Genomic DNA, 24,350 nt, shown 5'->3' on the forward strand with positions numbered 1-24,350 from the left:
ACTCATCTCTCTCGCAGCACTGGGGCGCGCGGTGAATTTCCCGCTATCAGTACTGTAAAGGTACTGAATTCCAGCCCAGAAGGAAAGCCCACTGAATTGGGTTGAAAAATCCCTTTAATGTCTACAATCAAGAAAGAAATGCATACGCTGACTGGTGGCTCCTGAAAGAAGACCTTTATACTAAATTCATCTGTCCAAACAAGTAAAGAAATTCAATACACGTGTTTTCCAATAACAATACCAAACATTCATTTTATAAGAAAAATATCTTTTTATATATGAATAATAAAAGTGACTTCCATAGGAAATAACACACTAGGACTTAGGGTTTGATGTTGTAACAATAGGAATACAATAGCCATACATAGTATATACATACCAATCAGAAGCTGAGAATCTGACTCCAGGCACATTGTTATTTCTGGTGTCAAACGATTAAACAGGATTTAACGGAAACTACAATGGTCTTTTCTAGACATTTTAGCCGTGCGGCTGGATCTACTAAGAAGGCATCTCAATAACATCAGTGCAGAGCAGATTATTCCAGCACTGAAGTAATTATGCTTGGCAGAAAATAAAAAAGAAGGGAAAAATAGGACAAGGAGGTAGCAGTTATTCTACAAAATTCAGTTTTTTTTTTTCCTGTTTGTAAAATGTAAAGGAGGTTTTCACTGGAAGGAAAGCAAACACGGAGTGTTATTGAACAATGCATTTCCAACTGGAGACAGACACTCTCGTTCACAGTGTTGGAACAAACAGTAGTTACGGCAAAGCTTGGTCACGTCATAAGGGTTTGGTATGGTCATGCTTGTACAAAGAGTCCACATCAAAGCTGTGCCACAATAGAAAGAGAGACATTATCAAATACAGCCTCTTAGAAAGTGAAGTATTGGGAAAACCATTCCTGGCGTTGTGGATCTGGTGATGCCACTGGTGATGTCTCAGTCTGGGGAGGGCTAAATCCCAGAGAGAAAGAGAAAGACATTACAAGAGATACACGTAAAAAAAAACACATCACACACGGCCGGGAAGAAAGCAAATGTAGCGGTCATCGGCAAACATAAAGCATCCGTTGGAAAGCAAAGCCAAAATCAATACCGATTCTTGTCCTTGTCCCTGTGTGACATATCTGCACATCCACTACATTGTAAGTCCCCAGCAGCACAAGCTACCAGATGGTGAGGAAGCATGTAGACCTTGTAAAATGGGTCATTTATGCCTTTGGTCTGTTTTACCTCCTCTTTTAGCCTCCTTTTTAAATTAGAAGTATTATTACCTGGGTCATGCCCCATGGCAATATGCTACACAAGCACTATATCATTCTCATCTGCTGAGCACAAAACACACTAAAGGTGCAGACCAGGTACACCCAAATTACCCAGCAGTGTCATGCACCATTTCTAACACAAGTGAAACAACACATAGGATTGAAATACAGTTCAATGGAAGTGTTCATTTGCATGTCTAAATGTTCTGTCCGCTTACATTTAATAGACATGGGAAAGGAATTTCATTTTTGATGCCGGGCTGAAGGTACAATAAATGGGCTATAAAACGTCTCATTGTATGAAAGAAGCACACAGGGACATCAATTACAGGGATATATCTTTATATATATATATCTACATGCAGAAACAGAAATATACATGCTTCATACAGTATGCCATAAAATACAATATATATGCATGCTCCGGTCAATTCAGTGGCAAGTATTTTCTAATTACTTTCTAATATGTACATTTTCACAATCACCACTAGAGGGCACTAATGCATTCAGTTGCTATTTGTAACACTGATTTAGCATTAGAGCCTTAGAAAATACTGGAAAAGCTGTTATTTTAGGAGCCACAGATTACTCAAGAATTCTAAATAAAAGCAATGAATTTATTTTAAGTTACTCAAATTCTTTGCCTATTTTTGTAAGAAAATACTTAACACTGAATATACCAAATGTACTGCTTAATAACAGATATTCATTCATATATGTACATACATCAGCCTTAGGGTTCATGCACACGGCCTTGTCTGTGTTTCGGCCCGCAAAGAGCGGATCTGCAGAATATACAGTAGATACCATCCATGTGCATTCCACATTTTTCTCAATCCTGTCAGTAGAAAGGACTATTTTTGTCTGTAATACAGATGAGAATAGGACATGTTTGCGGAACAGCCACACGGATCCGCAAAAAATATGATGTGTGCATGCTTCCATAGAAGTGAATGAGCCAGCAAAAATGCAAATAGCACACAGATGAAAAATAGGGTCGTGTGCCTAAAGCCTTAAAGGTGCATAATGAAAAAAACGTGCGCGCAACTTAGAGTTCATAGCAAATAATGACACAAGGGTTAAACAAATTCATGCGCAAAAAGGAGCTCTAGAAAGAGGATGCAAATGCCATATTAAATTAACAAAAAGAATTCAAGGTTATTTCAGTAATCCAGCACTTTCATGACCAGCAGCAAATTAGACTTGGCGAGGCAGTGCTCACCTCAAAAAGGTTTTGGCCTCTTTGGGTGGGACAGGCTGTGGGAGAGGCTTGCTGCTGTTGAACTCAATATCGTGGATGGGTGAATTTGGAATGGGTTCCAGGCGGGTTGGATGTCCATTTCCCATTCCACTAGTCTCCACAGCACTTAGGTTAGGGGCACTCACAAACCTGTTTGTGGACTTATCATTCTTCTTCTTTTGCTGTTTTTTGAAAATAACAGATGTGAGGCACATTATAAAGTAACAGCTTTCCCCATGTAGGGGTCTATGTATGCTGCAATATCATAGCCAATATGGCAAATGGCTAAATCTCATAGGAACTATAGGAAGAGAACTTCAAAAATCTTAAATATATCTTAATGTTTCTCCTTCCCTTTTTTGTACCTACAGTATGTATCTATGTATCTATCTATCTATCTATCTATCATCTACAGTGCATTCAGAAAGTCTTCAGACCCTTTCATAATTTGTTATGTTATGTATTCAAGTTTTTCCCTTTCATTCTGCACTCCATACCCCTTAATGAAAAAGTGAAGACAGAAGGTCTGAATCTTAGGCCCAGCAGAGGCAATTCTGTTAGTGTTAGGTACCCATCTTCAGAAGCCACCTTGTCGTTGGTAGATGGGCCAGACACACATGATCAAAGAGCTTCTATTTTTCATATATAGTAGGTATAGTAATGATGCAATTCAGATTAGACCATAGTTCCATTGTTTGCATGTATAGTAATGTGCTGCCATATATTGTTTGTTTGTCTTGGATTTGGGAATTTCCTGACATTCTTGTCTGCACATTCTCTCAAGCTCTGTCAGGTTGGATGGGGACTGTCAGTGAGCAGCCATTTTCAGGTCTCTCTAGAGATGTTTGATTGCGTTCAAGTCAGGGCTCTTGCTGGGCCACTCAAGGACATTCACAGAGATGTCCCTAGGCCACTCCTGTGTTGCCTTGGCTGTGTACTTAGGATTAATGTATTGTTGGAAAGCGAACATTCATCCCAGTCTGAGGTCTGGATCAGGTTTTCATTAAGAATGTTTCTGTATTTTGCTCCATTCAGCTTTCCCTCAGCCTTGACTATTCTCCCTGTCCCAGATGCTGAAAAACACCTCCACAGCATGATGCTGCCACCACCATGCTTCACTGTAGGGATGGTATTGGGCAGGTGATGAGAAGTGCCTGTTTGCTCCAGAAATGACGCTTAGAATTGAGGCCAAAAAATTCAACCTTGGCTTCAAACCAGAGAGGTGCTTATTTTTCAGGCAGGTGTTCATGTATCTTTTACTGAGGAGGGGCATCTTTCTAACCCCTCTGACATAAAGCCCAGATTGGTGGAGTCCTGGGGTGATGATTGACTCTCTGGAAATTTCTCTCATCTGCACACAGGATCTTTGGAGCTCATCCAGAGTGACCATCGGGTTCTTGGTCACCTCTCTTACCAATGTCTTTCTCCCCCGACTACTTAGTTTGGTGGGTGTCCATCTCTAGGAAGAGTCCATTTAAGAATTATGGAGGCCATTGTGCTTTTGGAAACTTTCAGTGAAGCAGAATTTTGTCCCCTTCTCCAAATCTGTGCCTCCACACAGTCTTGTCTCTGAGCTCTACAGGCAGTTCTTTCATCCTCATGGCTTGTTTTTTGCTCTGATATGCCTTGTCGGCTGTGAGACATTATATAGACAGGGGTCTGTTTTTCCAAATCATGTCCAATCAACTGAATTGCGGTGCAGAAACATCTCAAAGAAGATCAAGAGAAATGAGAGGCCCCCAGAGCTAAATGTCAAGTGTCATAGCAAAGGGTCTGGATACTTATGTCCATGGGAAATTATATTTTTTCCTTTTTTAATAAATTTGCAAAAATGTCTAAAATTCTGTTTTCACTTTGTCATTATGGGGTACTGAGTGCAGATTTATGGTGAAAAACATGATGTTTTTTACTTTAGCACAAGGCCGCAACATAACAACAAAATGTGAAAAAAAGAGTCTGCAGACTTTCGGAATGCATTGTATTTGTCTATCTATCATCTATCTGTCTATATGAATTTTTACAATAATATACTTTGTTGCTATCATGAATTACTAACAGTTTATTAGCAAATTGACATGGTAAGTTAATTGAATAGAGTGAAAAAACGCCTGATGCCTTTCTGAAAAATAAAATTACACGTTATAGTTACTAGATTTTTGGACAGGGGTTTTTGGTCCAGGGATTTCTACTTGCCAGATTTGGAGTTGGGAATACATTTTCCCTACAATTTGGAAAATTGCTTATGCATTATAGGTTTCACCTTCCTCTCGAGCTCTTTTTTTTTTTTTACTTTACAACAGTATGTTACTAAAAAATATGATAGGCACTAGCTACAAATGATCTACTTCACATCTTAGTTGGGGATGTCCTTTGATGAACCAGGCAGATCCTGCTAAGGTATCAAAACCTGGAGTCAGTGGAGGATCCTTTGATATCTGCTGGGTCTGTCCTTTCCTAAGGAGAGAAGCTTCAAAAAAGCTGATCAGTGGGGGTGCCATTCACCAATTAATGACCTATTCTAAGGATAGTGCATCAAAATGACAGTCCTGGAAAACCCCTTTAAGGGAGCAATATTTTCCATTAGTTACTCATTTCTTTGGCGTTATGGTCTCAACTTAAAATGGTTTCAACTTACAACAGCCGTCCCAGGACAAATGAATATTGCAACTCGAGGGAGCACTGTATTGCTTGTAGTATGTGGATAAACATTAATAATTTGTTTAAATTATTTAATAAATACATTAATAATAATGTGTTTAATATGTATTTACAGGATTTAGAACTGCAACCCACACTGATACAATAAATGCACAAAATATTCTTTAGTTCAAAAATAACGATTTAAATGTCATGTCCCATTGACAATAGTTTGCCTAAGAGAACAACTAGCAATGGGTAGTTATATTAACAACCTGCCACACTAATGTACTTAAACCCACGTTAGCTCATATCACCCACAGAGCTGAAACCACTCACATAGCACCAATGTGCTTTCTCAATTACCCAACTGTGAACTTTATTAACTGGATGTGATTAATGAGCCAAAGAGGAAACATAACCTAGATGTGAAGGCTTAACTAATTAATAGAAGTAGTTACTGCTTCATGAAGAACTAAATTTGCAGACTATTATTGTTTCCAATCTGTATGTGAATTTGTGTGGATTCTTTACTAAACTACACTTTAGGTTAATATTTTTGGCTATTACTATTCTTGACCCCCCCCCCCGCCCTCTCCCATTGCACTATGTATTCAAGTCTATACGGATTGCTGGGATTGCAGCAGTAAGATGCCTTGTAGGAAATTAGTGAGAATATTACTCCCCTAAACTTCAGCTCACTTCTGAGCTCAGCGTGCAGCGCTATTCTTCCTGTCGAAATGACAGAAATCACAACAGAACCACTTAATAAGGCAATGGGGTCCATTAGTCATTGCCTGGATCACTCGTACAATGGATCCACAGCAACATGTTAAAAATGGAAGCCATTACCATTATACTTGCTGCGCAGCACCAGTGGTATTGTCAATCTGGGAGCGCCACGGTCTCACAGTGACTGAGCTAGCGATGTTGCACATGAGCAGTAAGTCTAATGAGGCTGATGCCCTTACTATATGCTCTGAAGAGCTGGCCAAGGCAGATAGCAGAGAGCCAACGTCCCTAGCAGAGGGGGAGGTAGTGGGCTCTGTAAATGGGCAGGCTTGGCCTCTTAGAAACTTGTACCCTAATTTGCAAATAAAATAAACTTTGTTTTGAGGAGATAGAAAACCCACAAAAGAATACTAAAGGTATGTATGCTTTAAACCACGTCTGACTGCACAACAACATGACCGAATCCCTTTAAAGACAAAATGTTTTAACTCCCTTGGACCACTATTTGAGCAACTTGTCAACATACTGTAGGCACAGGACTACCTTGAGATTGTCTCACAGCAGTTCTATGAAATAGCTTGATCTTGCACAAGCAAGTTACCACCAGGAGGATTATAATAGAGCAGACCACTTGAGATTTTTTTTTTTAAATCACTGAATGTCTATGAATTTACAACTCGGTAACCAGGTATTTTTATAAACCCCTGGACCTCCAAGGATTTTATAGGCCAACGCATGTGAGCAGTGAATTCTAAAATATCCACAGAGATTTAGACTATGAAAATGGCCCAGCCACCTTAAAACTTTCCTAACTTCAGGGAGTAGCTGAACAAAACCCAGAAAGAGTGAAATGTATGGCAGGAGAAGCACTTATGTCTACATTGTCCTGTGCCCCCCTTTAGAACCTAACGTACCCTTCCAGCAAAAAAAAAAAAGAAGTGAATGAGTATTTATCACGGAATTTCAATAGACCAAATCAATTTGCTTTGTATTACATGGGGTGCACACTGATTTAATTACTAAGTTCATGAGGAGTAACACTCATCTTAAAGGGAACCTGTCAATGGCAGTAGTGATTCTGTTTGGCGATTATAAAACATGGTTCTGTAATACTAATGTTCTCAATAAGGATGAAGAGATTACTGATTTAACAGTGAGGTAAAGCTAAAGTTTGAGTCCTGCACATTCTCGGTTGAGACTGTGTACTATCTTGTATTTGTATGTGCATGTTCTATGTAGATACACAACTAGATATCCTTATACACTGTAATACAGAAGTATTACAGAGTAGAGTACAATTCACCAAGTACCCTGACAGGACTAAATAAAATGTAAAAAGAATGGTTGAAAAATATTATCATATGAAAACGAGAAATATAGTTGGCATAGCTGCATCCCAAAAATGAAAATATCAATGTGCAGTGAACCCCAGATAAATTCCCAATGCCTGAATGTAGAGGGAAGTCAGGTGGGCGTATGTATATGGAAATATGTATGTATCTGCCCCTTCATTGATATGTGTAGGAATGTATGTATATGGGCCCCCTTATATGGCCAATAGGGATATATATTCCCTGTATGGCCGTGTATATGTTCCCTCTTATGTAGATATATATATATATATATATATATATATATGAGGATGTGTATATGCAGTGCATACATCTGTATATGTGTATCTGCCATGGCTCTCCCCAGGTATATATATATATAATATGTGTGTGTGTGTGTATATATATATATATATATACATACATATATACATATATATATATACATACATACACTCACCTAAAGAATTATTAGGAACACCATACTAATACGGTGTTGGACCCCCTTTTGCCTTCAGAACTGCCTTAATTCTACGTAGCATTGATTCAACAAGGTGCTGATAGCATTCTTTAGAAATGTTGGCCCATATTGATAGGATAGCATCTTGCAGTTGATGGAGATTTGAGGGATGCACATCCAGGGCACAAAGCTCCCGTTCCACCACATCCCAAAGATGCTCTATTGGGTTGAGATCTGGTGACTGTGGGGGCCATTTTAGTACAGTGAACTCATTGTCATGTTCAAGAAACCAATTTGAAATGATTCGAGCTTTGTGACATGGTGCATTATCCTGCTGGAAGTAGCCATCAGAGGATGGATACATGTTCTCATTCTGTTTACGCCAAATTCGGACTCTACCATTTGAATGTCTCAACAGAAATCGAGACTCATCAGACCAGGCAACATTTTTCCAGTCTTCAACAGTCCAATTTTGGTGAGCTCGTGCAAATTGTAGCCTCTTTTTCCTATTTGTAGTGGAGATGGGTGGGGTCTTCTGCTGTTGTAGCCCATCTGCCTCAAGGTTGTGCGTGTTGTGGCTTCACAAATGCTTTGCTGCATACCTCGGTTGTAACAAGTGGTTATTTCAGTCAACGTTGCTCTTCTATCAGCTTGAATCAGTCGGCCCATTCTCCTCTGACCTCTAGCATCCACAAGGCATTTTTGCCCACAGGACTGCCGCATACTGGATGTTTTTCCCTTTTCACACCATTCTTTGTAAACCCTAGAAATGGTTGTGCGTGAAAATCCCAGTAACTGAGCAGATTGTGAAATACTCAGACCGGCCCGTCTGGCACCAACAACCATGCCACGCTCAAAATTGCTTAAATCACCTTTCTTTCCCATTCTGACATTCAGTTTGGAGTTCAGGAGATTGTCTTGACCAGGACCACGCCCCTAAATGCATTGAAGCAACTGCCATGTGATTGGTTGACTAGATAATTGCATTAATGAGAAATAGAACAGGTGTTCCTAATATTTCTTTAGGTGAGTGTATATATATATATATATATATATATATATATATATATATATCTGGGCCTATAACTGCCCATGTATGCCCCAGGTTTATAATGAGTATATATGTGTATATAGATGCGCCCAAGTATCTATATACATATATATACTTAAATGCAGCCAATTTTATGCCTCCAGGTGGCTGGTGACTTCAAAGGCTAAGGGATCAATAGATCTGAGGCCTTTTGTTGAGTTTCCCCAGCTTACTATGCTCTCCCCCACCTGGTGTTTATGACATGGGTGTGTGTGTGGTGCCATGGTGTCTGTCTGTACAGATTCTGAGCCTCAGGGGGCCAGTCAGTTATCTGCTGCAGTCTGAGTGAATGCATTCATACATGATGTCATATCCTTGCTCCTTGGATGGAGGAGGGGGGGGGGAGTTAAAGTGGCTTATATATGAGTCCAAGACAAAGGGAAGGTCTCTTGGAACTGGACTACAGACAGAGACACATGGGAGAGAGCAGCTTCATGACGTGCCCCTGGAGAAGGCCTAGTAACCCTGGAAGGGCTAAGTATACCCCAGCAGTAGCCCCTTCACTGCTGCCCTGATTAACCCCTACCTACCCCTCACATACCCCCTATATCCCCAACAATAATAACCCCTTCCCTGCCACCAACCAATCCCTATCCCTGCAGGCCTTGTCCTACATTACCCCTGCTGCTGACCTCCTGCAGCATTAACCTCAGAACTCTTGAGGCAGCCCCAGTTACCCCTGTAGCTGCCCTGTAATCCTTAACCCCTTCACTGCTGCCCTGCCTATGTGTTAACCCTTTGTTTCTCCCATAGGGATAGTTTAGAGCCAGGTTGGGTGGGCTGCTAATGAATGTATGGAAGTGTACTGTATAGTTAGTTTGTGGGTGGAACTTGGGATTGTATAGTGTATTTATGGTACTGTATTGTGTGTATTGTGTACTGTAGGTTGATAATAAATATCTTGTATTATTTGTATTATACCTATCGTGCTACGTGTGTTTATTAGCGGTAGCTAGCTCAGTTAGGCGCTTGCAGCTAGCTTAGCGGGTAGTGTGAAGCAAAGGAATAGTGTTTTATTATTATAAAGGTATAAATAGGTGGAGCCATCGGTAGACAGTTCATGCCTATTTATGAATATAAATTATTGATATTTACACAAATATTGGTAATTAATATTCCCCCTTTACACTGAATGATCGTTATTTTTTAGTAACCTTGTCTCCCCAAAAATGTGAATAAAAAATAATCAAAAGTTTGCATGTATTCAAAATGGTATCAACACAAATTATAGCTCACCATACAAAAAATTAGTTCTCCCACACCCATAAAAAAGTTATGGGTGTGAATATGGCGACATATATTCACACTTTTAAAGGTTCTGAATTTTTTTGAATGTAGCAAAACATAATGAAAACTGAGGGGAGATTTATCAAACTGGTATAAAGTAGAACTGGCTTAGTTGCTTATAACAACCAATCAGATTCCATCTTTCATTTTTCACAGCTCCTTTGGAAAATTAAAGGTGAAATCTGATCATTGCTTCGGGCAACTAAGCCAGTTCTACTTTACACCAGTTTGATAAATCCCCCCCTATATGACTGTGGTTACCCTCCATAATCATACTGATTTCACACCTTCACTCCCAAGAACATTTTAAAAGTTATACAATACATCAGAAGTACCCCAAAATGGTGGCATTAAGGGTGGGTTCACATAACGTTTTTCCCCGTCCGTTTATCGTATACAAACAACATTGCCATACAGTGGCATCCATTCACCATAGAGTTTCATTGTAAAAAATAAACAAATATGTTTTTTTAACCATTGAAAAAAAATGTATACCTTTTTTTTTACCAGCCTGTGCAGAATACAAGAACGTGGTGTGTGCGTTTTTGTATCCTTTTTTTTTTCTAACGTATACGTCAAACGGAGGCATAAAACGTGATGTGAACCACCCTAAAAATACAACTCGTCCTGCAAAAAAACAAGCCCACGTACGGCTATGCCAATGGAAATAATAAAAAAGTTATGGTGAACTGCAGAGAGGAAGAAATGAAGAAAATCACCGCAGCTACCAATTTTGTTTTGGTATTAATGACTTAATCCTAGATGGTAATGTCATTTCTATATGTGGGCACGAGACCTATGCAATATCCATTGTATTACATACCTTTACTAGAGGATTGATAATGCCAACGTTAGGACTTGCATTAAAGACTTTGTTGAAGTTAGTCTCTCGGTTCACTAGTTCCAGTTGGTAGAACTTCTTGTCTTCCTGCAAAAAAATGAAAGTGTCATTCTGACTGTGCTTCTTTCATGCAGTTTTGCACGTTCAGATAATTGCTTTCAAACACATCAAGTATTAATATTTTAAGCACAAATTGTTCATTTGTAAATGCCGCCTGGTTTAATAATTGATTGAGGCAGCTATTATTTATGAGGCTCCAGTTATTTAAAGATCGCTGAATTGTTAATGACAATGGGTCTTGGTGGTAAACACTTTCAAACTGTTTAGTTTAAGAAGAATAACAAAAGCCCAGGAAAACATCTCACAATCAGTTTCTTGATAAGCTGGTCCCGTTCTGCTATCATCTCCTTTAATTCAGAGATGACCTGCAGGTCCTCTGGTCTTGACTCTCTGTTCTGGTATTTTTCTTCCATTTCTGTTAACCTTTAATAGATAATACAACACAGTCTCTCTTTATTTAGTTTATCATGGCTTGGAAAACAAGGAGAACAAGAACTAGAACTGATAAGTCCATACCCATTTGTACCCTACCACCTTAAAAGAAAGCACTAATATAGCTTCACATGCAAACTTGGTCATTTGTGCCGATACAGCCCTCAGTCACATGACACAGGAAGCTATAGTTACTTCATGCGCTATGATGATATGAGCCTTCATCACGTGACTGAGGGCTGCGCCTACCTTCCCCATTGGTGTTGGGTTATCGTTCACATTTCTGTAAGGGGCTGAACATTGTAAGATTGATGATCTCTTGTGGTCTCGTGATTGCTAACATCTGAAGACTAATGGGAGGGGAAGCAAGGGGAAGTATTCAGGCAAGATGTGACCTCAACTGGCTAGCACTTGTACTTGTTCATACATCTATTCAGCCTCTTTTCAACCAAATTTCTCGGAGGGTGGAGACAGCAGCAAGCAACAGGGCAGGTGAAACAGGAAGATGTCAGGACTGAAAGTTTAAGAATGGATTCACATCTGTGAATAAGGTTCTGGCAGGAGCCTCAGTCACAGATTCCAGCAAAGAAAAGGATGAAATACGGTCGCATGTAGCAGTAATTTCTCTGGCAGAATGGCGGCATTCATGCCAAAAACCCATCAGACCCCATTATAGTGAATGGGATCCATTAGGCCCTTTTCACACGGGCGAGTATTCCGCGCGGATGCGATGCGTGAGTTGAACGCATTGCACCCGCACTGAATCCTGACCCATTCATTTCTATGGGGCTGTGCATACGAGCGGTGATTTTCACGCATCACTTGTGCGTTGCGTGAAAATTGCAGCATGCTCCTCTTTGTGCGTTTTTCACGTGACGCAGGCCCCATAGAAATGAATGGGGTTGCGTGAAAATCGCAAGCATCCGCAAGCAAGTGCGGATGCGGTGCGATTTTCACGCACGGTTGCTAGGTGACGATCGGGATGGGGACCCGATCATTATTATTTTCCCTTATAACATGGTTATAAGGGAAAATAATAGCATTCTGAATACAAAATGCATAGTACAATAGGGCTGGAGGGGTTAAAAAAAAAAATTAAAAAAAAATGTAACTCACCTTAATCCACTTGCTCGCGCAGCCGGCATCTCTTCTGTCTTCTTCTTTGCTGTGTGCAGGAAAAGGACCTGTGGTGAAGTCACTCCGGTCATCACATGGTCCGTCACATGATCCATCACCATGGTAAAAGATCATGTGATGACCGGAGTGACGTCACAACAGGTCCTTTTCCTGCACACAGCAAAGAAGAAGACAGAAGAGAAGCCGGGCTGCGCGATCAAGTGCATTAAGGTGAGTTAAATTATTATTATTATGTTTTTAACCCCTCCAGCGCTATTGTACTATGCATTCTGTATTCAGAATGCTATTATTTTCCCTTATAACCATGTTATAAGGGAAAATAATACAATCTACAGAACACCGATCCTAAGCCCGAACCTCTGTGGAGAAGTTCGGGTTTGGGTACCAAACATGCCGATTTTTCTCACGCGTGTGCAAAACGCATTACAATGTTTTGCACTTGCGCGGAAAAATCGTGCATGTTCCCGCAACGCACCCGCACCTTTTCCCACAACGCCCGTGTGAAAGAGGCCTTAAGAAAGAGGCCTCCCAGAAACCGCTTGCACATCCCTCAGTCAGCTGGGACCATGCAATTGCCTGCTCATCAGTGTAGGAGACCGCTGCATGATCTCCTTCACAGTATGGGGAGGAATGATCGCTAAGGCCATCGCTCATCCCATACAGAATCATTGTTTGCCGGCAGCAGAGGCTGTTTAGACACCACAAGCGATGATTTAGGAGTCCACACGAACTATACTATTACCTGATGAATGGCTGTTTTGCTCATTCATCGAGTAATCTGCAGCACCTTAACACTGGCAGATTATCGCTAACCAGCGTTCCTACAAACGCTTGCTAGCGATAATCTGCCTGAACATTGGGCAATCTAAAGGGGACTTGAGGCCTTGGAGCTGGGATGGGCAGGCAACTGCTCCAGTTTCAGCTTTACTTTCCACTTTAAATTCTTATATTAATCTTTCATATTATCTGGTAGTAAATAGTGGAAGAGATACACAAAAAAGTAGTCTTCTGCCTTGATCACTCCTTTATGCCAGAAATCATCTCTGGTTCCAAAACCCTCCAAAAAACATCTCCAAACATATATAGGAATGACATTATTAGCTCTCTTCCATAAGCTAGGCCTTCTGCAAGCTGCTCCTTTAAATGGACAACATCCATTCTCTACCGAGAGAAATGAACATGACAGGCCTTCCATCATATCAGAAATAACAACCAAATCAATAGTCTACTGGAAGGCAAGAAAATCAAGACCGAAGATGTACAACAAAAAGATCCCATCTCCTCTGATGGTTGATTGCCCGCTCAGAAGCGTGAGCAGCTTCTCTAATTGCTTGGACAGCAGCCAGATTTCTGTGCGCAGATATAAACATTAGAGACATTTTCTAAAAAAAAATTGGAATTAATGTCTTGAATTGTGTGGCTTCAGCGATAACTTTACCTGCTTTATGTTTGCATATAAGGACCAAACCTAGTAAAATGTTAAGTTTTAATTATGCACCCTGGACATTTGCCTCTATTTAAAGGGGATGTCTTACTTCAGCAAATGGTATTTATCATGTGGGTATAGTTATTACAAGGCACTTGTGATTGTCCATATTGCCTATTTTGCTGGCTTCATTAATTTTTCCATTGCATTAAACACTGCTCGTTTCCATGAGCTACGACCACCCGGTAATCCAGCAACGGTGGACGTTTTTGCACATGCATGCATGCACAGCATCTACCGATCCAGTCACCTTGTATCTGCGCTACGGCGGTGGCTGTAACCCCTGGAAACAAGCAGTGTATAATGTGATGAAAAATGAATCTAGCCAGCAAAGGAGGCAATATATACAATCACAGTACATTAGTAAGTGCCTTGTATTTACTTTATGTACATGATAAATGCCATTTGTGTTAGGCCTCTTTCACATGGGCGTTGCGGGAAAATGTGCGGGTGCGTTGCAGGAACACCCGCGATTTTTCCGCGCGAGTGCAAAACATTGTAATGCGTTTTGCACTCGCGTGAGAAAAATCACGCATGTTTGGTACCCAAACCCGAACTTCTTCACAGAAGTTCGGGCTTGGGTTAGGTGTTGTGTAAATGTTATTATTTTCCCTTATAACATGGTTATAAGGGAAAATAATAGAATTCTGAATACAGAATGCTTAGTAGGTGATCAATTGAGGGTTAAAAAATAAATAAAAAATTAACTCACCTTCTCCTCTTGTTCGCGTAGTTCCCGGTCTCTTCTTTACTTCTTTAATGATGAGCTGTGGGCTAAAGGACCTTTGGTGACGTCCGGACCATGTGATTGGAGCATGTGATCTGATGTCACCACAGGTCCTAGCTGGTAGTTCATCATTATAGAAGTAAAGAAGAGACCGGGAACTACGCGAACAAGAGGAGAAGGTGAGTTAATTATTATTATTTTTTTTAACCCCTCCAGCGCTATTGTACTAAGCATTCTGTATTCAGAATGCTATTATTTTCCCTTATAACCATGTTAAAAGGGAAAATAATACAGTGAATAGACTGTCACCTAGCAACCATGCGTGAAAATCGCACCACATCCGCACTTGCTTGAAAAACGCAGAATATAGAGCATGCTGCGATTTTCACGCAACGCACAAGTGATGCGTGAAAATCACCGCTCATGTGAACAGCCCCATAGAAATGAATGGGTCGGTATTCAGTGCGGGTGCAATGCGTTCACCTCACGCATCGCATCCGCGCGGAATACTCGCCCGTGTGAAAGGGGCCTTAAGGATTCTAACAGAATTTATCTGGTATGTTAAAGGAAATGTAAACTTTAAAACACATAAAATTTAATTAGATACAAGTATTAGAAAAAGTATCCGTTTTCTATTGTGCCAGATCGTGTCATAGAAAACGGATCCGTCCCCATTGACTTACATTGTGTGTCAGAACGGATACAAAATGTCCCTGTTAGACTACTTTCACACTCGTGTTTGGTGCGGATCCGTTATGGATTTGCACAGACTGATCCGTTCAGATAATGCAAACGGCTGCATCCGTTCAGAACGGATCTGTTTGTATTATCTGTAACATAGCCATGACGGATCCGTTTTCTATTGTGTCAGAAAACAGATCTGTCCCCATTGACTTTCAATGGTGTTTAAGACGGATCCGTCCTGAACGGATGCAGCCGTTTGCATTATCTGAACGGATCCGTCTGTGCAGATCCATGACGGATCCGCATATTATCTTTAACATAGCCAAGACGGATCCGTCTTGAACACCATTGAAAGTCAATGGAGGACGAATCCATTTTCTATTGTGTCCGAAAATGGATCCGTCTCCATTAACTTACATAGCCACGACGGATCAGTCTTGAACACCATTGAAAGTCAATGGAGGACGGATCCGTTTTCTATTGTGTCAGAAAACGGATCTATCCACATTGACTTTCAATGGTGTTCAAGACGGATCCGTCCTAAACCGATGCAGCCGTTTGCATTATCTGAACTGATCCGTCTGTGCAGATCCATGACGGATCCGCATATTATCTTTAACATAGCCAAGACGGATCAGTCTTGAACACCATTGAAAGTCAATGGAGGACGGATCCGTTTTCTATTGTGTCAGAAAACGGATCGGTCCCCATTGACTTACATTGTGTGTCAGAACGGATCCGTTTGTATTATCTTTAACATAGCCAAGACGGATCAGTCTTGAACACCATTGAAAGTCAATGGAGGACGGATCCGTTTTCTATTGTGTCAGAAAACGGATCGGTCCCCATTGACTTAAATTGTGTGTCAGAACGGATCCGTTTGTATTATCTTTAACATAGCCAAGATGGATCAGTCTTGAACACCATTGAAAGTCAATGGAGGACGGATCAGTTTTCTATTGAGTTAGGCTCAGTTTTGTCAGACGGACACCAAAATGCTGCAAGCAGCGTTTTGGTGTCCTCCTCCAGAGCGGAATCGAGACGGGACGGAGACAAACTGATGCATTCTGAGCGGATCCTTTTCCATTCAGAATGCATTAGGGCAAAACTGATCCGTTTTGGACCGCTTGTGAAAGCCCTGAACGGATCTAACAAACGGAAAGTCAAAACGCCAGTGTGAAAGTAGACTTAGATATGCCTGCAAGACAAGCTGCAAAAGCAAGCAGCTTTGCTAAAATCTTACAGGCAGAAAGGAGCCCTTTTCTTCCTGTCTCCACCATCTTTGGCTGGAGACCGACCGGGTGCACCAGCATGACATCACAAAACTGGAAGTTCAGAGAAAAAAGGGGCTGAGCTAAGTCCCCATTACCTTTAATGGAGTCCATTACAAACTCTGCCTGTCCCATCTACCACTGCACCAGGAACGAACGTCAGATTTCTGCTTGCTCCTCACACTACACAACGTGGCCAGTGTACCGTAATGTAGGCCTTCGTAGCAACTCTTTATGTTAACTCATATTAGTTGCTAGACCAAGGCACAGCAAAACTGGTTAGTATTGGTTAGCAATGAAGTATGAAGAAGTTAATTGTAAGAAAAGGAGAAAAGCTGCACTAATGGCAATTTTCTAAAATGTATCTTTGTTTGCTTTAACTTACGAAACTTGCAAGGCAGAATTTTTTTCCACGAGCATTGCTTGTGTCTTTGCAAAATCTGCCATTAAAATTTGCTTCTCTCGGATGTTGGCTGCAGTTAAGTCATTGATGTCTTCCTCGTGTTTCTGGTTTAAGTCTTGCTCATGTGTCCTTTTTTCAAAGAAATTCAATATGTGTACACTTAAACATTTTTGAAAAGCATTATTAATTAAGAGGCTTGTACCATTAAGACAATTTAATAGGGAATAAGTGTTTTATGGGCAGAGTTCTCACTGCTAGGGTCCTCCGTTGATCATGAGAATGGGGGCCTATGCTCCATTCAACTCTATGGGATAGTCGTATAAGCACTTGGCTATCTCCAGCAGCCCCATAGAGCTGAATGGAGCTGCGTGATCCCCATCCCCAGCCCCCGTTCTACGGGATAATTTATGTCAATGGGACAACCTGTTTAACTGTTATATATATATTATTAATGCCCCTCATAGGATATAAACCAACATCTCTCTTCCATAAGCTATGCATATGTAGATTTAGTAAAGTAGTACTCAAAAAATTCCAACAGTGTAGAATATTCTTTTACAGTCGTTGCACCAAATTGTTCCGAAACATGTATTTAAAGGGAACCTGGTCATGTGGATATTTGATTATAATCTAATTATATACAATCATTAACTACTAAAAAGTGCCTTAGATGTATTCACTTACTGGTGTGACAGATGGTTACCTCATAATATACACACAAAGATGCCGCATGCTAATGAGCTGATTTGAGTCCAGCGTTTATTTAATTCAGAGATATAGCCACTCCCCTGCCCACCTGCTGCTGGTTCATATGGAAAATAACTGTCAATCAGCAGCAGGTGGGCGGGGAGAGTCAGGAGCTCATGAATAATCAGGATTTATCATTATCAGCTGGAGCTTTTCAATACAAGATGTTGGCAGATTGACTGGGTCAATTAAAGAAAGTGACCCAGCATTTTGCTAAGAGAATCAGTCGCTTATTTATGTTGCCCTTAGTTAGGACACAATAAAACTGGTGACAGGTTCCCTTTAAGTGATAAAAAGGCTGCATTGTTTACAGCTTCATGCAGAACTCAGCTTGTCAAACGTTTTCTACTAGAACCTTACTATACAGAACATGGTGATACCTGGTCCTCGCCATTGCTTGAAGACCTTTCAAAACTAAATGATACGGCCAGAAAGGGCAGAGTAGTATAAGATCATTCATCTTAGAACTTCCTCTACATCTGTGCCTATTCAACAACTAGGGGGTACCTCACCAGTGAAGCCTCAGTGATGTAGAGAATCCAACAATAACCCTTACATTGTATTGCTAATTAGGGCATCTGTCAGCAGATTTGTAGCTATGACACTGGCTGACCTGTTACATGTGCGCTTGGCAGCTGAAGGCATCTGTGTTGGTCCCATGTTCATATGTGCTCGCTTTGCTGAGAAAAATTATATTTTAATATATGCAAATGAACTTCTAGGAGCAACGGGGGCGTTGTTGTTACACTTAGAGTTGCGCTTTCTGCAACTGCTGTGCTCTCTGATTGACTGGGCAAGGCGTGATGATGTTTTCACTGCCTGGTTCTGTCAATTAAAGTGTTGTGGGTGCAGCAGTTGCAGAGAGAGCTGAGCCTCTAGGTGTAATGGTAACGCCCCCGTTGCTCCTAGAGGCTCATTTGCATATATGAAAGCTTCATTTTTCTCAGCAATGCGGGCACATATGAACAAGGGACCAACGCAGATGCCTTCAGTTGCCAAGTGCACATGTAACAGTTCAGCCAGTGTCATAGGTACAAATCTGCTGACAGATGCCCTTTAACAAAATACTGACTAACTTCCATTCAGTTGGTTGTAATAGATTTTACACTACTTGTTGTGCTCTACAATATCTGTCTACAAAAGCGATCTGCTGTGGACGATCACTTACTAATACAAAATACTGATCACAGGGGGTGTTTGTGCTGGAACCTCCAGAAATCAGCTGTAATTTATGCGTGATCACAGGAACAAGTGGTGAATTTCTCTCCACTCATAGAAACGAGGGTCCAGAACAGGAGACCCTCTCTATTAACTTACAATTCTTTAATATTCCAAAATATTATTTAAGCCACATCACCCATTTAAAGGCGATGTCCACCTTTTAAAGCTTCTTTGTATTGCCCCGACACATCTTAACTAAAAATTTAACTGCTTGTTTAAAAGTATCCTACAGTTTTGTGTCTCCAGCTGCTATGTAGACCTATGGTTCTCCATGGTCATTGACTACAAACATTCCCTCTTTAGGCCTCATGTACACGGCCGTTGTTTTGGTCTGCATCCGAGCCGCAGTTTTTGCGGCTCGGATGCGGCCCCATTCACTTCAATTTGTTCCGTGGCCCCGCAAAAAAAAAAATAACATGTCCTATTCTTGTCTGCGCTTTGCGGACAAGAATAGGCACTTATATTAAAGGCTGTCAGTGCCGCTCCGCAAATTGCCGCGATTTGCGGATCCGCGATTTGCGGACCGTATACGGAACCATTCATTTCAATGGTTCCGCATTAAAAATGGAATGTGTTCCGTAAGCATTCCGTTTCCGTATTTCCGTTTTTCCGTTGAAAGATAGAACATGTCCTATATTTGGCAGCAAATCACGTTCCGTGGCTCCATTCAAGTCAATGGGTCTGCAAAAAAAACGTAACACATACGGAAATGCATCCGTATGTCTTCCGTATCCGTTCCGTTTTTGCTGAACCATCTATTGAAAATGTTATGCCCAGCCCAATTTTTTCTATGTAATTACTGTATACTGTACATGGCATACGGAAAAACGGAAAGGAAACGGAAACACAACGGAACTCAAAAACGGAACAACGGATCCGTGAATAACGGACCGCAAAAAACGATAAAAGCCATACGTTCGTGTGAACTAGGCCTTAGCCTGATACTGCAGGTATCACTCCCATCAGATAGCATCATGTTCTGCTGCATGCAGATTTGCAAGAAGCAGGTATCAGATTCGTCAAGTAAAACACGACTGCATGGAGAACTAAAATCACTGGGAGGTCCAATGTCACTCTTATGTTGAATCTTGAAAAGTAAGGACACCATTTAATATCCACCTATATAGGGGAAATCAGGCAATATACTGTACCTTATTTGTTGATTGGCTTCACTGCGTATTCGGAGTATCTCTTTTCCCTTGAATTCCAGCTCTTTAGTCAGCGTGTTAATGCTCTCATGTAGTATCAGCAGCTCCTTGTTTAGACTGGAAACATGTTGCTCTTGATGCTTGAGCTGTTTCTCAAGTTCTGCTATTCGTCCAAAATACTCAGATTCCTATAAGAAAAGATAGTGTGCTCTAAAAAGCAATTTTTTTAATGCTTTGATGGCCGGTGGCTATTTTCATGCAGCCTCAGAGGAGCTCATACATTCTATTACAGGTAAGGCGATCGGGAACTCTAACAATATGGCACACAAATCTAAAAGATTCGGATTCATCCAAAAATGGATCAACTCTAATGAGTATTACTGTAGATAATGTGTCCAGATCAGTATTTTGTTCTTTCCTACAGCCCCTCGTTCCCCCAAAGTCAGTGCTTAAGGGTTCATTCACACGTCCACAAAATGGGTCCGCATCCGTTCCGCAATTTTGGGGAACAGGTGTGGACCCATTCATTTTCAATGGGGCCGGAATGTGCTGTCCGCATCCACATTTGCGGATCCGCACTTCCATTCCACAAAAAAATAGAACATGTCCTATTCGTGTCCGCAATTGAGTGCCGCCGACGCACATTGCCGGTGTCCATGTTTTGCGAATCCGCAAAACACATATAGACGTGTGAATAGACCCTAAAGCTGTACTGAAATACGTGGTCAGGTCTACTGTGCACATTATGTTAGCGTGGCACTACAGTCTGGACTGTGTATTTCAATACAGTTTTGAGTGCTGACAGTGGGGGAACGGAGGGCAGTAGGAAAAAAAAAAATTAAATCTGGAGTCTACTCATGTAAGAGATAACAGTCCAAGATCATGGCAGCAGATTCTATTTAAGTGCAAGTCCTCCACATGCTATTTGTCAAACTTCTAAATCAAGTTATGTACAGTATACATACAGTTAGGTCCATATATATTTGGACACTGACACAATTTTTTTAATTACCTGTTTACTAAAACATATTCAAGTTATAGTTATATAATGGACATAGACATAAAGTCCAGACTTTTAGCTTTCATTTAAGGGTATCCACATTCAAATTGGATGAAGGGTTTAGGAGTTTCAGCTCCTTTACATGTGGCACCCTGTTTTTTAACCACCTCAGCCCCCATAGCTTAAACACCCTTAATGACCAGGCCACTTTTTACACTTCTGACCTACCCTACTTTCACCGTTTATTGCTCGGTCATGCAACTTACCACCCAAATGAATTTTACCTCCTTTTCTTCTCACTAATAGAGCTTTCATTTGGTGGTATTTCATTGTTGCTGACATTTTTACTTTTTTTGTTATAAATCGAAATTTAACGATTTTTTTGCAAAAAAATGACATTTTTCACTTTCAGTTGTAAAATTTTGCAAAAAAAACGAGATCCATATATAAATTTTTCTCTAAATTTATTGTTCTACATGTCTTTGATAAAAAAAAAAATGTTTGGGTAAAAAAAAATGGTTTGGGTAAAAGTTATAGCGTTTACAAACTATAGATGAAAAAATAGCCAGCAGCACTCCAGGATATCAAAAAGCAAACGGTGGTTTATTAGACCCAAAGTCAGGCGACGTTTCAACAGCTTGTTGCTGTCTTTATCAGTGCTTGATAAAGACAGCAACATGCTGTTGAAACGTCGACTGACTTTGGGTCTAATAAACCACCGTTTGCTTTTTGATATCCTGGAGTGCTGCTGGCTATTTTTTCATCTCTAGCTCATTGGACCTAGGTGCTGGTCCTCACCAGCCTGACGTGCACCCCGTGTTCATACAGTGTGCTGCTTCCTCATTTTCTCAAGGTTTACAAACTATGGTACAAAAATGTGAATTTCCGCTTTTTGAAGCAGCTCTGACTTTCTGAGCACCTGTCATGTTTCCTGAGGTTCTACAATGGCCAGACAGTACAAACACCCCACAAATGACCCCATTTCGGAAAGTAGACACCCTAAGGTATTCGCTGATGGGCATAGTGAGTTCATAGAACTTTTTATTTTTTGTCACAAGTTAGCGGAAAATGATTATTTTTTTCTTTTTATTTTTTTTCTTACAAAGTCTCATATTCCACTAACTTGTGCCAAAAAATAAATACTTCATTGAACTCACTATGCCCATCAGCGAATACCTTGGGGTGTCTTCTTTCCAAAATGGGGTCACTTGTGGGGTAGTTATACTGCCCTGGCATTTTAGGGGCCCGAATGCGTGAGAAGTAGTTTGAAATCAAAATCTGTAAAAAATGGCCGGTGAAATCCGAAAGGTGCTCTTTGGAATGTGGGCCCCTTTGCCCACCTAGGCTGCAAAAAAGTGTCACACATCTGGTATCCCCGTACTCAGGAGAAGTTGGGCAATGTGTTTTGGGGTGTCATTTTACATATACCCATGCTGGGTGAGATAAATATCTCGGTCAAATGCCAACTTTGTATAAAAAAATGGGAAAAGTTGTCTTTTGCCAAGATATTTCTCTCACCCAGCATGGGTATATGTAAAAAGACACCCCAAAACACATTGCCCAACTTCTCCTGAGTACGGGGATACCAGATGTGTGACACTTTTTTGCAGCCTAGGTGGGCAAAGGGGCCCACATTCCAAAGAGCACCTTTCGGATTTCACCGGCCATTTTTTACAGATTTTGATTTCAAACCACTTCTCATGCATTCGGCCCCTAAAATGCCAGGGCACTATAACTACCCCACAAGTGACCTCATTTTGGAAAGAAGACACCCCAAGGTATTTCGTGATGGGCATAGTGAGTTCATGGAAGTTTTTATTTTTTGTCACAAGTTAGTGGAATATGAGACTTTGTAAGAAAAAAAAAAAAAATCATCATTTTCCGCTAACTTGTGACAAAAAATAAAAAATTCTAGGAACTCGCCATGCCCCTCACGAAATACCTTGGGGTGTCTTCTTTCCAAAATGGGGTCACTTGTGGGGTAGTTATACTGCCCTGGCATTCTAGGGGCCCTAATGTGTGGTAAGTAGGTAAATGACCTGTGAAATCCGAAAGGTGCTCTTTGGAATGTGGGCCCCTTTGCCCACCTAGGCTGCAAAAAAGTGTCACACATGTGGTATCGTCGTATTCAGGAGAAGTTGGGCAATGTGTTTTGGGGTGTCTTTTTACATATACCCATGCTGGGTGAGATAAATATCTCGGCAAAAGACAACTTTTCCCATTTTTTATACAAAGTTGGCATTTGACCAAGATATTTATCTCACCCAGCATGGGTATATGTAAAATGACACCCCAAAACACATTGCCCAACTTCTCCTGAGTACGGCGATACCAGATGTGTGACACTTTTTTGCAGCCTAGGTGTGCAAAGGGGCCCACATTCCTTTTATGAGGGCATTTTTAGACATTTGGATCCCAGACTTCTTCTCACGCTTTAGGGCCCCTAAAAAGCCAGGGCAGTATAAATACCCCACATGTGACCCCATTTTGGAAAAAAGACACCCCAAGGTATTCAATGAGGGGCATGGCGAGTTCATAGAATTTTTTTTTTTTTGGCACAAGTTAGCGGAAATTGATTTTTTATTTTTTTTTCTCACAAAGTCTCCCTTTCCGCTAACTTGGGACAACAATTTCAATCTTTCATGGACTCAATATGCCCCTCAGCGAATACCTTGGGGTGTCTTCTTTCCGAAATGGGGTCACATGTGGGGTATTTATACTGCCCTGGCATTCTAGGGGCCCTAAAGCGTGAGAAGAAGTCTGGAATATAAATGTCTAAAAAATTTTATGCATTTGGATTCCGTGAGGGGTATGGTGAGTTCATGTGAGATTTTATTTTTTGACACAAGTTAGTGGAATATGAGACTTTGTAAGAAAAAAATATATAATTTCCGCTAACTTGGGCCAAAAAAAATTCTGAATGGAGCCTTACAGGGGGGTGATCAATGACAGGGGGGTGATCAATGACAGGGGGGTGATCAGGGAGTCTATATGGGGTGATCACCCCTCTGTCATTGATCACCCCCCTATAAGGCTCCATTCAGATGTCCGTATGTGTTGTGCGGATCCGATCCATGTATCAGTGGATCCGTAAAAATCATACGGACATCTGAATGCAGCCTTACAGGGGGGTGATCAATGACAGGGGG

The 24,350-nt window shown here is 40.9% G+C and overlaps 1 protein-coding gene across 2 annotated transcripts in view; it reads right to left on the reverse strand.

Moving 5' to 3' along the window:
• Window positions 1-329: 329 nt before the first annotated feature.
• FAM184A (family with sequence similarity 184 member A) overlaps window positions 330-24,350 on the reverse strand; it is a 195,777-nt gene continuing 171,756 nt past the window's right edge. Inside the window, exons 13-18 of one of the 2 annotated variants that reach the window (XM_040428931.1) lie at window positions 20,205-20,389; window positions 17,068-17,214; window positions 11,251-11,368; window positions 10,868-10,972; window positions 2,490-2,689; window positions 330-956 (exon numbers count right to left, since the gene is read on the reverse strand). In XM_040428931.1, coding sequence (XP_040284865.1) covers window positions 875-956; window positions 2,490-2,689; window positions 10,868-10,972; window positions 11,251-11,368; window positions 17,068-17,214; window positions 20,205-20,389 — 837 coding nt within the window. In that variant the 3' untranslated portion in view covers window positions 330-874. Of the gene's footprint in view, window positions 2,690-10,867; window positions 10,973-11,250; window positions 11,369-17,067; window positions 17,215-20,204; window positions 20,390-24,350 lie in introns of both variants that reach the window. The other variant, XM_040428932.1, reaches the window with a different exon arrangement.

The sequence above is a fragment of the Bufo bufo genome, chromosome 4 (genome assembly GCF_905171765.1).
Source record: "Bufo bufo chromosome 4, aBufBuf1.1, whole genome shotgun sequence".
NCBI lineage: Eukaryota > Metazoa > Chordata > Amphibia > Anura > Bufonidae > Bufo > Bufo bufo.